General features: G+C 29.8%; 1 protein-coding gene across 1 annotated transcript in view; it reads right to left on the bottom strand.

The window, feature by feature from the left end:
- Window positions 1-15,585, bottom strand: part of LOC126738043 (inositol-trisphosphate 3-kinase A-like) — a 160,481-nt gene extending 144,896 nt beyond the window's left edge. Inside the window, exon 1 of the mRNA XM_050443213.1 lies at window positions 15,438-15,585. Within this exon, the coding sequence (XP_050299170.1) occupies window positions 15,438-15,451 (14 nt within the window). The 5' untranslated portion in view covers window positions 15,452-15,585. The remainder of the gene's footprint in view (window positions 1-15,437) is intronic.
- Between the last annotated feature and the right edge of the window lie 254 nt (window positions 15,586-15,839).

Here is a 15,839-nt window from a genome sequence, read left to right as displayed (position 1 = left end):
GATGCATCCTCAGATGACTTACCGTTGGCAAGCCTAATCAACGGTAAACCAACGAATAAGTGTGATCCTTTAAAGCTCGGTGCTAAAAAGGCGAAGAAAGGAGCCGCCGATCCACTTACATGGCAAGTAAACATGAAAGGCGACAAATACGTAACTTATAAAAAAGAAAAAGATGGTGGCAAAAGCAGAGTTGAACGGAAATCGCGACAGTTGGGAAAAAGATGTGAATCAAAAAAATGTCAAAAATCTAAAACAAAAAGGCAGTGTCATTTAATAGGAGAAGAAGAAAGGCAGGAGCTATTTTGACGTTTTTTGAGCCGACATGGACTGAAAACAACGTCAAACTTACGTTAATGCAATGGTAACTCAATGTAAAACAAAGCAAAATACTACTAAAAATAAAACTAGAAGGCAAACAACGTTCTTTTATCACTTGAAAATTGAAGAAAAGTTGCTTCCAGTCTGCAAGAAACTATTCTTGTCTACTTTAGGACTGGGTGAGTGGAGCGTCATTAACTGGGTAAAAAATAGTAATGCTGGAATACCGAATATTACTGAAAAATAACCCAAGATAATGAGAAAAAACGTGAAGAAATCCGGAACTTCTTTAAAAAACTTCCTAAACTGCCCTCTCATTATTGTAGGGCTTCCACGAGCAAATTATACCTGGAGTCTATTTTTTGATCGTACTCTGAAGTTTATGAAGTTTACAAGAAAGAGGTTGAGACCGTTGCAGGCAAGCATGCTTTATTTTAAACAAAAGTTAGCATGTCACAATTTTACAATGTATATAACGTGGTCACAAAGGCTGTAATTTGTTACGTCTGGCATGAGGGCTAGGGTGGCATAGGAAGCAACTGTTTTGCTACATGCTTAATTGATTTTTTAGATAATGAATTATCTAAGGAAGCAAAAAATAAACCTATAATATTTTATAGCGACGGCTATGCCGCACAAAACAGGAATGCTTTGCTTTCGAATGTACTGCTCGATTATTCTATTCGTACAAATACGGAGATTATGCAAAAATATCTGGTTATAGGACACTCACAAATGAAGTGCGATAGTGTACAGGGTGTCCCATTTTGGGTACTTTTGCGGGGTATCTCCGTTATTTTTAACGTTAGCGTGATGCGGTTTTCGCGACATTTTCCGTGAAAATAACGATGCCGTTAACAAAAATTCCAAAGCCCTCTTAGTTTTTAAGATATAGGCCATTTTTGAAAATTCGACATTTTGGGACCCCCCTTCAAGAATAACCGAAATAATATTTCGGTTATTCTTTAACTAATCGAATCTGTAAAAAAACAGTTTTATAGATTTTTTTCCGTAGACTGCAGTGGCGTAAATTTTTTTTTTTAATATTTACTGTTTTTGAGTTATAAGCCAAACTTATGTTTTTTTTAATGGAACACCCTGTATATATATATACACTAATAAATTTGTCTTCTTTTTACCTTTTCAAAAATATATAATGGTATGCACTTTTTTTTAAGAAACATACAAATAAATGACAATTTTCTAAAATTAAGGACATAAATTTATTAGTAAGCCATGACTTTTGTTGATAACAAAACAAAAGTCAACTAAATATCAAATATTTATATTTTACGGTTTCTTAAGTCAAATATTTGTATTGTAAGTATTTGTTTTTTTCTTTATTTAATAAATTTTTTGAAAAATGGCAGCGTATGAAAATTATATGATATGTTGGTATATTTTATACAAAGTAACGAAAATTCTGAAGAAGCTTCGGCGTTATATTTTCAAAGGTAAGTAACCAATAAAGGGTACTAAAATTTAAATTACGATTATAAGTTTGTGTTTGTTAGATATCCAGAGAGGTGACAACCCTTTATTGAGATATTTGCTCGCTTAAAAGCAAATTTACTTGAACACGGAACCTTTGTTCGCCTGCGTCCGAAAACCTATAACAAGGAGAATAGGGAAAGAAAAGAAATAGATGTTTTGGGATATATTGAAGCAACACCTTCGTCCTCATGCAGAAAAATTGAGAAAGATATTGGTGTATCAAAAACTAATGCTCAAAGGATCCTAAAAAAATACAAGTATCATCCGTATAAATTTAGTATTGTGCAACAGTTGCATCCTGGCGATGCTGAGCGCCGAGCACTGTTTTGCCGGTGGTATCTACAACAAATCGAAGCTAATGATTTGTTCGGCAGACTTGTTATTTGGTCAGATGAATGTTTTTTTTCAAGTGCGGGCATTTTGAATCGTCACAATACCAGGAATTGGAAAACAGAATATCAGTATTTATTGTTCGAAAGGGCACAACAGGGACGTTTTGGAGTGTCTTGTTTTATTTTGGGCAGAAAAATAGTTTATCGGATTTTTGAAGGAGGTCTTACAGCACGTAGATACCTAGAGATCCTTGAGGAAGTTATTCCTGAACTGCTAGAAAATATTCCGCTAGCACAATATAATGTAATTTACTTACAACAAGATGGTGCTCCTAGTAATAATTCAAGGCTAGTAAGGGAATTTCTTGAGAATAATTTTCCGCAAAGATGGATAGGTACCAATGGACCTGTAAGATGGCCCCCACGATCTCCAGATCTTTCAATTTTGGATTTTTTTTATGGGGGTATCTACAAAATGAAGTGTATAAAACACGTTATGATGAGAATGCCGAACTTCGAGAGGCAATTAATTTAGACTTTCAAAATCTGCGAAGGAGGCCAATGGTTCTATTTAATGCCATTGAAAGAATCACAAAAATGTGCCAATTTTGCATTCGAGAGAATGGGCATTATTTTGAACATTACCTTTATTTTTTTTTTTCTTTTTGTTAAATACAGTTGAGTTTTTGTTTTGTATGTTTTGTTGCTTTATGCTACAAAACAAGCTTATGTTGGAAAAATTGGAGCTATACTGTTGTAGTGTATTTTTTTTAATAATATGCTTTTGTCTCAATAGGTATATTTTAATTGCATCCACTGTATTTGCAATGAATTTAATTCTTTGTTAGTGATTTGTCTAAGTTTTATCTTTGTTATTGTTATTTATGGCCTACTAATAAATTTATGTCCTTAATTTTAGAAAATTGTCATTTTGAAGACAAATTTATTAGTGCATATATATACAGGGTGTTCCATTAAAAAAAAACATAAGTTTGGCTTATAACTCAAAAACAGTAAAAATAAAAAAAAAATCTACGCTACTGCATTCTACGGAAAAAAATCTATAAAACTGTTTTTTTACATATTCGATAAGTTAAAGAATAAGCGAAATACAAGGGGGGTCCCAAAATGTCGAATTTTCAAAAATTGCCTATATCTTAAAAACTAAGAGGGCTTTGGAATTTTTGTTAACGGCATCGTTATTTTCACGAAAAAGTAGCACACTGTCACGCTAACGTTAAAAATAACGGAGATACCCCGCAAAAGTACCCAAAATGATACACCCTGTACACTCAAGCATTGAAGCCAGAAAAAAAATGGAAACATCTATTCCCCATCCAATTATGTGCAGATTAATGAAGATTCAAGACGACATTCAAAATCAGGACCATACAAAGTAAAATACGTTGACCATACATTTTTCTTAAACTTCTCTGATCTAAAACATTTCAACTCGATACGTCTTGGGAAAAGAACTGGTGACCCTTGTGTTACAGATATTAGAGCACTAAGATACACACAGTCTGATGGCATTCAGTATAAGTTAGACTTTGAAGGTAAGTGGATTCCACTTCCTTCACGAAAAATGCTGTTAAATGATAATAAAGCTCACAAGAATTTATATAATAATTCTCTGCCAATTTCTCGCGATAAGTATAATAACTTATAAACTCTTAAATCTGTAATTCATAGCGGTTATCATTATTTTTATAATTCATTGAGTCACGAATAGTTTTAATTTTTTTTTACGTTATTTAGCAATAACTAAAGTTAGTTTGCTTTGGGCTAGTTTGGTTTAAGTTAAAAAAGCTTATTTTTGTTGTATAATTTTTTTTTGCAAGCAAAGCAAATTATTTTGCTTTTAAGAATATCAATCCCAATAAGCTGCTTCATCGATTAAAAATTGATCATTTTCACATGGCACGATAGATAAAAATGTCAAAATTGATGTGTGAAGTGTCATGGAAACTTTTATCGAAACCTGAACAATTATATAGGGGCTTCCACTAAAATCTCAAAAGGCGTTATTAAACACTTAAAGGTTGGAGCAGTCCAGGAACTCCAGGTTTCGACTGCCTGGAAGAATCAAAATATTACGACTATATTAATAAATAAGACTTAAGGGGTCTGGTCTGAAAATTCACAGAAATAGTTAAATTCACTTTGTCAAATGTTCTGGATAGCTAAGCATTTAAGAAAGTTCTTTATTTCTTCCAGGCAGTCCGGGAAATTTAGGATCCGACTATCTGGAAAAATTTAAATATCATGAAAATACTGGAGGAGAAAACATAAGAGTCCGATTTTTTGCAAGCAGTCTAGAAATTCCTGGTTTCGACTTATATGTGTCACTAGCTTGTGCGATTGGATTGCGTAAACCTATGTTTATCCTTACGGTAAAATTATGGATATTACCTTGAGCCCTAGTATTATGACTACGAATATGAATTGAGTGTACAATATTTACATTAGATTTTTGTTGTTTAGTAAGAATTTTTTTATTTGTTTAATTTGTTCTAGTTCTAATATTGTATTGAGTTTTGGGATCCCCAACTCTTCATATAAAGCTTCGGTATCAGTAAACCTATCATAGTTATATAATACTTTTAGAATTTTATTTTGTGTTATTTGGATAGTATTAAAATTTGTTTTTGCACATGTCCCCCATATCGGCAGTAGATATCTGAGGTGAGATAAAAAGAAGGCATTGTAGATATTATTTTTGTAAAAATTTTTTGCAAAAATATTGTTTTTTAACAAGATAACCCTTAACCCCCCACCCACCCCAAAAATTTACCCAGTAAGAAATTCTTTTGAAAAATTACCGTTTTTCGTCCATAATATCCAATCTAGTAGCACTGTTTTTGTATTAAATATTTATAAATATACATATATATATATAATTATAGTAAATTTAAATAAACAAACTGTATTATTTATTTAGTTATTAACGACGAAATCAGCTGTTATTTATGCGTATTATTTTGAAAAATAACGATTTATATATTTTTCTAATTAATTAAACCCCAAGTAATTCTGAAAACGACGAAGGTTACGTATACGACTATATTCCATTTGCATCATAACCAATCAAATTTATTATTGAACTTCTCTATATATATGTATAAGTGTGCGCAAATGAATTATTCCGGATTTATCTTGTTGGTGATTTACTTGGACAGACCCGGACTAAACACAATTACACCTTAGTACCTATGTATATTTCACCTAAATGTAGTATGTGTTCTACTGATCTTGTCCGCCCCTGTAAAATTCGGCGTGAGTATACAATGCGCGTCTTATTAACCTTGCCCGAGTATCATTGGCCCCAATACATAAAAACCGTTCGATCCGGTGCGCTTTTACAGCGGCGGAGGTGAACCAAGGGCGTCGAATTTATTTAACAATTCGTTCGGAAATTTTCGGGGTTTTTATGTTTCCAGGTGCATTTCCTGGTTGAAAAGAAAACCGGTCTCTGATGGGTGCCACAACGTGTGGGTCGACCGGTAACGATCTGGGTCAAGTTAAAATCCGTTTTTTTTGCTACTGATCGATTTTTGTTCCACCACTGGACTCGAAACTTTAGAACTGAAAATAAAATTGATGCGATTTTTTTTAAGGCCAACAACGAATTTTTTTATTGATTATTGTTACTCTATTGAGAAATAATTTAATATTTATAATAATTAAGAATATACATTTGATTTCTTTAAATGTAATTTTTCCACGTAGTTGGATCCTAAAGTTCCTAGACTGTCTGAAAGAAATAAAGCTTACTTCAACTGAATTTTACTGTTTTAATGAATTTTCAGTGCCTAGACCAAACTCCTTCAATTTTCTCTTTTAATATAGCCGTCATATTTTGATTCTTCCAGGCAGTCGAAACCTGGAATTCCTGAACTGCTCAGACCTTTAAGTGTTCTCCACCAGTACTTTTATTAAATTTCTCGAGTCCCTGGAATGCCTATGAAATAAATGTTTGATAACGCCTTTTGAGCTTTTAGTGGAAGTCCCTATATATTTGTTCAGGTTTCGATAAAAGTTTCCATGACAGTTCACACATCTTTATTACATTTTTATCTACTGACATTTTTATCTACTGTACCATGTGAATATGATCAATTTTTAGTTGATGAAGCAGCTTGAATTGCTTAAATAAAAATTACTATACTAAAATGAACAATTTCTAAAGTAAAACTACTTATACTATCTACTTATAAAGTCATTTTCTATTTAAATATTAATTTCCAATGACACTGGACGTAAACAATTGGGTACATCCATTACTAAACACGCATCTGAATTATATTTTCATATTAATTTTATCAATGCAGTTTATATATTATGTTATGAGTTTCTTGCCGCAGCGAAATATTCGCACGATAACCCTATCAGCAGTAAAACTATTTCTAGCGCACCATTGACGTCACCGCTTCGGTTATACGTAATTAATAATGGCACTAAATTGAAACAAAGTGCTTATTTCGTTGTTTTATGGGTAAGAGGTGAGGAAAACTGGTGACCATGAGGTTGGTATCTAAGGAGTGCGTTTTTTTAAAAATATTTAATGTATAACTCTTAAAAATATCCAAGAAATACTCATTTGCAAAGTCCAATTTTTCAAAAATTTTAATCAAATCAAATAATCAATTTTAAATGTTGCACCCGCGATAACGGAATCGCCCAGTGCTAGCATCAGTATTTTCTTCTCAAATCTGATATAAATAATCAATACTTGCTTGAGTAACAGGTAGAGTATATTCAGGTAGACAAATGTTCCATCCAATCCAGGTTTATTATCTTTTATTTTACCATTAATGGCATCTATTTGTTAAATCAAAGTCTTCATCCTCATAGAAACAAATAAAAAATCACTATTTCACCACAATCAATATTTTCTAAGAGTTATGTGAACAAATACGCAACGGTGCTGAATTAAATTGCAGAATGGCAAATGTTTTTCTCGCTATTTTAATTCTTTGTGAGGCAGAGATCTAAGAGACGGGATATTCAGTTCTAACCATTCATCTGAAAATACTACTGTAATTTTTGTGCAAGATGCGTCTGGTTTTTTAGTTCTTTATTGAGATAAAGGGTTTTTTATTTGCTTGAAATTTATGTGGTTTTTGGCCTTATAGCTTCAAAACCTTATATATAATTAAGTAAGCCTTCATTATTAGTTACCGAAATTATAAAAGTCTTCAATCCTTCAATCAAGTCAAAGCCTTATAGTTTAATTTTCACAATAATAAATCAGTGGTTTAAAAGTAATTATTGTATATCAGTAAAAGGAAGCACTTACCATTTATGTATATTACATTTAAATTAACTCTCTTTAATTTTTTTGCTTCTTCAATATCAGAATTGCGTTTGCTCTTTCTGAGATAAATTTACTTCACTCACTTATTCCCTATAGAGTACCACTTACTGACAAAATTCTTTTAAATGCAACAAACGTATTAACACGCACCTTTCGCCTAAAAACGAAATTTATCACTGATCCACATTACCTACATATATTCCCGTTCTTTTCCACAGTCATAAAACCATATATCAGTAGGAAAATATTATCTATGTATACAAGGAGGGTTTTGAAATAGAATTTTACGCATAATAGTTACTCATTGTACGTTCAACGTAATTAAACCAAGTAATTTATGAAGAAAATTGTACATTTGTTAATTTTTTTGCAAAAAATTAAACACTATATACAGGGTGTTGATACTCTTTTTAAACTGTATATAAAACTCGGTAAAGTATAAATTTTTTTCAAATAACTTTTTTCGATACACTCAAAAACAAGAAAAATAATATAAAAATACAGAATAAAAAAAGTGAATGACATTTTGCTCATTTACTTTAAGGTCGAAATTGTTTATCGAATTAATTGGTTTTTATTTCATGTTGTCGTCCATGGATAACTTTTAGAATGAGTTAAAGATACTTTAATTTTTTTTCTCGAAAAAAAAGCCAGATATGAAGATAATAAGATAAGATACGAAAAAGTTGTATTTTTATTTGCTTAAATACAAAAATAAATAAAAAGCTGCAAAACAATTATTGGCCTTGTCTTTTTCTCAACAATAAGCATGTGGTGCCCACTAACACGCCACTGGACCTTATAATTTCAAATAACTGCACCAGATTTCAACAAAATCGGTTTAAGGATAGTTATAGTATTTTTAAAATACCTTAAATTTTTTGAACCTTCATCGCCCTGTATCTCAGAAACAAAGCAACTCCCACATACGTTCATAGGAACTTTTTTTCATAAAACGACCTAACGATTCACCCTGTATAGTTTCGTACCGTAGTTAGGAAACACCCCCCCATATAATAAATGGTTATGGTCTTCTTGTGTGGGCTTTTACGCAAACCTCCGATTGCCAATATGCAAATAAAATAGATGAGGCAAGTTAACAATCAAATCAGCTTCGGTTTACAACAATAAAAAAGTTTATTTTATTAGCGGATTATGTAAAAGTGTCAGTTGTTATTGATCGATACCTCCCAATGAGAAAATTAATTTTTGTATTATGTATGTATATTCGCGCGAGAAATCTTTGTTTTGTATTAAACTTACCTGTTATTTGTCACTTGTTTCACTTGTTCCTACCGACATCCAGAAGTATACTAGTCTATTTTCTTTAACAAAAAATCGAATAAAACCATTTTAAGTTTTTAAGGCACTTTTACGACTTGACGGGGAAATAAATTAAAATGTGTGCCTAATTAGAAAAAAAAATGTGTGTATGTATATCACACTATATGGCGCGGTCGTAAAATTCTAAATTGACTGGGTCGATTTTTGTTCTAAAGCGAGTCTTAGTCGTTAAATTATTAGCATTAAGTTGCCATTATATATACATAAACAAATCGGCCTTTTAAAAAAAATGCAATCACGGTAAATGCTTGGGATGATTGTTTTTTTGAGGTTTTATCCAAGTACACTGTGTCCCATTTACGGTTTTCTCGGAATTTACTATACCTCCCTATGTTGCTAACATACATTGTATTTTATAAGCCATGAAAGATATAATATAATTGAATTAAAAGTATCATAAGAGAATAAGGAAAGGATGACCCAGGAAATTCAATTTCCTGAAATAAAAAAAATCTAGAGACAATTTTTTTGTTTGTTTCTTCCAACAACATCAATTTTCTGGGACTTTTTTTCTAGACTCTTTATTTTTCCTTTTTGGTTTAAAAAAAAATTAAAATTTCAGGAAATTTTTTTCTTTAACTCTTTCTTTTAATTTTTTTCTAAATTTCTTTCAAAAAATTAATTTATTTTAATTTTTGGCTTAAATATTGATTTTTTGGTATCACTGGCTGTATTTCTTTCTTCTCTATTGGAATTTCTTCAAAAAAATTGAATTTCCTGGAAGAAATTCCATAATTTCTCTCAGGAAACTAAAATTCCTGGAAAAAATTCCTTATGGTGCTCTTTTTTTGATTTTTTAAAATTTCTTCCAAAAAATTGAATTTTCCTTTTAATTTTTATTTTTATATTTTCTCTGACACTTTTTTATTTTCTGTTTGTTTTTTTTTTAATAATTTCTTCCGGGAAATTGAATTCCCACAAATAAATTCCATGAATTTTTCCAGGAAACTAAATTTCATTGAGTAAATCCTTTCAAGTTCTTTTGTTTTCTCTTTGGATTTTTTCTTAAATTTCTTCTAAAAAATTGACTTTTCTGAGTTTTTTTGCAATTTATATTTTTGTATTTTCTCTAGCACTTTTTTCATTTCTGATTTTTTTTAATAATTTTTTCTAGGAAATTAAGTTTCTAGGTGGAAATCTGGAAAATGATTAAATCTTTAAATTTTTCTTTTTTTCTTCTTTGGATTTCCTTAAATTTCTCAAAAAAAAATTATTTATCTGAGTTTTCCTTTCAATTTTTATTTTTGTATTTTCTCTAGCACTTTTTTTTCTGTTTTTTTTTTTAACAATTTCTTCCGGAAAATTGAAGTCCTATAAACAAATTCCATGAACTCTTCCAGGAAACCTTTAAAGTTCTTTTGTTTTCTCTTTGTATTTTTTCTTAAATTTCTTCAAAAAATTTGAGTTTTTCATTCAATTTAAATTTTTGTATTTTTTCCAGCACTTTTTTTCTTTTCAGAATTTTTTTTTTTTAATATCTTCCAGGAAATTGAATTTCCATAAACGAATTCCATAATTTCTTCCAGGAAATTAAACTTCTTGGAGGCAATCTGGAAAACGTTTAATCTTTAAACTTTTCTTTTTTCCTATCTGGATTTTTCTTCTTAAATTTATTAATTAATTTATTAAATTTATTATACGCCAAGAAAAACTGTATCCGTATCATTTCACTCCAGTTCAAAATCTTCTTCCTCAAGACTTTCCTGCACAACTCCAATTCAGTCAAATTTTAAGAAAGCGCCAATTAAATGATCCATTTTTTTGTAATAAAATTTTATTTACGGATGAAGGCACGTTCACAATGTTTTTAATTGGCGCAACAATCATATCTATTCGATGGAAAATCCTCATGCTTTTCAAGAACACCATTTTCAACATGAGTTTTCAATAAATATTTGGGGTGGTATCTTTGGGGATTGTATTGTGGGACCGTTTGAATTGCCAGTTAAGCTTAATGGAGAACGTTATCTAAATTTCTTGAGGAATGATCTACCCATTCTTCTAGAAGATGTGCCCCTAAATTTAAGACGTGACAGTTGGTATATGCACGATGGTGCACTGGCACATTATTCACTGCAAGTCAGAAATTACTTGGACAAAATTTATCTTCATAAATGGATTGGTAGAGGTAGTGAATATCCGTGGACTGCGCGTAGTCCCGATCCTAATCCCTTAGATTTTTATTTCTGGGGCTACTTGAAATCACATGTGTATAAAAATAAAATAAATAACGGTCAGGAATTGTGGCAAAAGATTGTGGAAGGAGTCAATACCATCAGGGCCCAAGAAGAATCATTGTTTGGAGTTAGGCAAAATTTAAATAAAAGAATTAGACAATGTGTCCTAGTGAATGGTGAATATTTTGAACAATTATTATAATCAACAGTCTTTTCTAATTTTATCGTTGTTAATTAAATTTTAGATTAAGTGTTTATACGCAACCTAATAAAAAAATGCGTTTATTTCGAAAACGGTCTACTTTTTGGAGATCAAAGAAGTATACCTTTTTTGACTGGAATTAAATGCTTTTTTATTATTTTCACTCGCAAATGTGCGTACAGGTAAGTTAAAAAAGTTATGACCATTTTAATCACTCAATGTTGTTGTATGTGGCGCGATCTAGTGGCAATGGCAAAATAGATATCATATTAATGTTCCTCATCCCAAATAATAAAAGTACGCCAAATTTTAGGTTAATCTGTCTAGTGGATTCCATAATATTTCAATAAATGTTTTGTAAAAAATTGGTTTTAACACCCTGTAGAACGAAAACCAATAACATTTTGCTAAGCGACATTGAGCTCAAATGGTTTATTCTTATGTCAGGTATCTTACATTAACCTATGTCCAATTAATTACGGGACACCCTGTATAAAGCATATATTTCAAGTTTGAAGTCGCCACGTTGTTTAGTATTTGTTTGGCAGCTATTATTTTGGCCTTTTGTGGTGTAGTATGCATTAAATTAACACACTTGAACACTATTGAGGTTATGAAAAACTATGAGCAAAAGTTTACAGTGGGCCGATTTCTATGCACGCAGGTTTATATACATAAACAAATCGGCCTTTTAAAAAATATATAATTACGGTAAATGCTTGAGATGATTGTTTTTTTGAGGTTTTATCCAAGTACACTGTGTCCCATTTACGGTTTTCTCGGAATTTACTATACCTCCCTATGTTGCTAACATACATTGTATTTTATAAGCCATGAAAGATATAATATAATTGAATTAAAAGTATCATAAGAGAATAAGGAAAGGATGACCTAGGAAATTCAATTTCCTGAAATTATAAAAAAAACAGAAACAATTTTTTTGTTCGTTTTTTCCAACAACATCAATTTCCTGGGACTTTTTTTTTAGACTTTTTATTTTTCCTTTCTGGTTTAAAAAAAAAAAAAAATTTTAGGAAGTTGAGTTTTTTTTCTTTAACTCTTTCTTTTAATTTTTTTCAAAAAATTAATTCTTTTTAATTTTTGCTTTAAATATTGATTTTTTGGTATCACTGGCTGTATTTCTTTGTTCTCTATTGGAATTTCTTCAAAAAATATGAATTTCCTGGAAGAAATTCCATAATTTCTCTCAGGAAACTAAATTTCTTGGAAAAAATTCCTTATGGTGCTCTTTTTTTGATTTTTTAAAATTTCTTCTAAAAAATTGAATTTTCCTTTTAATTTTTATTTTTATATTTTCTCTGACACTTTTTTATTTTCTGTTTGTTTTTTTTTTAATAATTTCTTCCGGGAAATTGAATTTCCACAAATAAATTCCATGAATTTTTTCAGGAAACTAAATTTCATTGAGTAAATCCTTTCAAGTTCTTTTGTCTTCTCTTTGGATTTTTTCTTAAATTTCTTCTAAAAAATTGACTTTTCTGAGTTTTTCTTGCAATTTATATTTTTGTATTTTCTCTAGCACTTTTTTTCATTTCTGATTTTTTTTAATAATTTTTTCTAGGAAATTAAGTTTCTAGGTGGAAATCTGGAAAATGATTAAATCTTTAAATTTTTCTTTTTTTCTTCTTTGGATTTCCTTAAATTTCTCCAAAAAAAATTATTTATCTGAGTTTTCCTTTCAATTTTTATTTTTGTATTTTCTCGGGCACATTTTTTTTTCTGATTTTTTTTTAATAATATTTTCTAGGGAATTCAATTTTCATAAACAAATTCCATAATTTCTTCCAGGAAATTAAATTTCTTGGAGTAAATCTGGAAAATGATTAAATTTTTTGTAAACTTTTCTTTTTTTCTTATATGGATTTGTTTTCTTAAATCTCTTCCAAGAACATAATTTATCTGAGTTTTCCTTTCAATTTTCATTGTTGTCCCTTTGACTTTTTTTTATTGATAATTTGTTCCAGAAAATTGAATTTTATTGAACAAGTTCCATAAATTCCTCTAGAAAACTAAATTCTTTGGAGAAAGTCTCTCTTTTTTTCAGTTATAAAAAATTACTAAAAATATTGGAAAATTTATGGATTTAAGAGGTGCTGCTTTAAACTTTTTTAAAAGTTGTCTTAGTATATCACAAGAATGTATCACTAGAATGATGTGTTAAGATTAAAAACAACATCAGCAATCAGCAAACGGTTTAATATGAATTTCCCTATTGAAATTGACTTTTTTCAAATTTTTAAAATGGTTTAGCAAATATTTTTTAACCATTAATAATGAAAAAACTAATTTTATGCCTTCTTATAGTTACTCACACACTAATAGTATAAAATCAGAATCAAAAATAAAATATTTATGACTGATCTTATATCCACATTTAAAGTAGAGTAAACACATGAAATATGTCTCAAATAAGCTTAAAATTATAATATGTAAATTCAAAGAGTTAAAAAAATATTTTGATAATAATAATAATAATAATAAAGACTTTTATTTCAATAAATATACAAGATTTTAAAGTAATGGCGAAGTCTAGCCCGAAGGGCTACTCTAACTTTAACCACAAAAAGAAAAAATAGCATATAATGATTTTTTTTAATTATATAAACTAAAAATAATAAAATTAAGATTCTATTCCATAAAACTATAATATAATACTTATAGGTTAAACATAACAATAATGAGGTTTATAGAGTCTTGCCGGGAGAGATCAATAAAATAATACGTATTTTAATTTAATATTAAGAATATATAACGTTATAGATGCAGGAGCCTATTTAAAATCAAATATGATTAAACAATAAATTGTATAAAATAATAAGAATCTTGTTCGTTCATATAAAATTTAAGGCTAAAGGACTGTATGTACAATGTACATGATGGCATGCCATCCTACGGTTGTTTTTGAAATACATATTCCCTAAATTTATATTTGAAAGTTTAAACTCTTTAGGTATATCATTATATAATTTAATAGCATTAAACCGAAAAGATCTTTTGTAAAAAGTAGATTTAAATGGTATAGAATCCTTTATTTCTTATGTTCAAATGATGTACTACTTTACCTCTAGGGATAAACTTATTTTTTAGTTTTATTATTGAAGAAGTTGATACTGGTACTGTAACAATCTTGTGTACAAAATTTGCTAAATGAAGCTTGCACCTATTTGACATATTAAGCCATTTAGTTTTGTTTATTTTATATGATATACGTTTATTCCTGTTAATACCATATATTAATTTGCAACAAGAATTTTGCATTTTTTGGATTCTTTATTTTTCTACCAATCGAAGACATGGCATGTGTATAAAATCACATTACGAATAATGGCTCAGGACGAGACTATCACACAGTATTTTTTTAAATCTAAAATAAAGCGAATGTCTTGATATAATGATGTTCCATATTATATCCCTCACTTATGCAACATCGTCTTTCTTATGGCATTTTAGTGTGGGGTGCAGTATACATCTTAAACACGTGGAAAATATTCAGCATTAGATTTTTAAAATAATATATGACACGCGTAGGATGCATCCTACAAATTCCATTTTTATAGAAAGTAGAATCCAGGACAATATAATACAAAATGTGATACATTAAGGCCTATTATTGATAATTATAATGTTAGACAAAACCGACCTCTTTTCTATAGAACATCTATGTTTTAACGTTATTTATTTTATATCAGTCCTTAACTGCACAAGAAATTTTCACCTAATCTAAAGTCTATAAATTCTTTATCTTTAATTAAATGACAACTACAAGCCTGGATACTCGACCCAAGTATGAAAAAGATTTACGAAATTATAAACAAAGGATGAATACAGCAGATAGTATTTATAGTATAAAAATAATTAGTTACACAAATTTTCAAGTCAAATTTAGGATAAGTGAATTTTATTACTACTTTATTATATTATCTTTAGTGTTAGGTTAAGACTTTTTGTTTTCGCTTATTTTTAATTTCTTAATTGCGTGACGCAGCCTATATGCATATTATGTATCTTAAGGCTTTGAATAAATGAAATGAAACTAAACGAAATTTTACTTAGAACCCGATTTGAGATATTTACTTTTCTAAATTTTGACATAAATTCTTGATTAGTTTACCGATGTGCGAAAGCTAAAAATGGGGCTTGAATAAGTTCATTAAATTAAAATAAAACTAATTAATACAAAAACTTTCCGATGATTGTGAGCAGTACTAAGTAACTGGCCTCCCTCCACTTACCAATGCAGTATCATCTTCAAACCAATTGACACTATAAATAATATAAACCGTGTAGAAAATGGTAACTTTCGCAGCCCATGTCGAGCCAAGTACGCCGGTAAACTAAATTAACAAAATAATAATGGTTTTAACGAACAGTCGAAGGTGGTACTTCGGCCGGTACCCAATGCCACGGCCGTCGATCTTTTGCCGCCTTTTTCTCTTTTATGGTGCTGATTTTTCGGTTGGTGGCCTACATACGAGTCTTAAACTGAAACACTTCTCATACAAATAAATCTTTTATTTTTCTTGGTGTTATGTACATATAATTAAAAATGTTTTCCCACTTCCATCATTCGTACCGATACATGTATTTCAGACATTTTAGGGAGCACTGCAGGTTCGCTCTGTATGCTTCTTTCA

This window comes from Anthonomus grandis, chromosome 6, assembly GCF_022605725.1.
Source record: "Anthonomus grandis grandis chromosome 6, icAntGran1.3, whole genome shotgun sequence".
Classification (NCBI taxonomy): Eukaryota; Metazoa; Arthropoda; class Insecta; order Coleoptera; family Curculionidae; genus Anthonomus; species Anthonomus grandis.
This window is presented reverse-complemented; position numbering and strand designations above follow the sequence as displayed.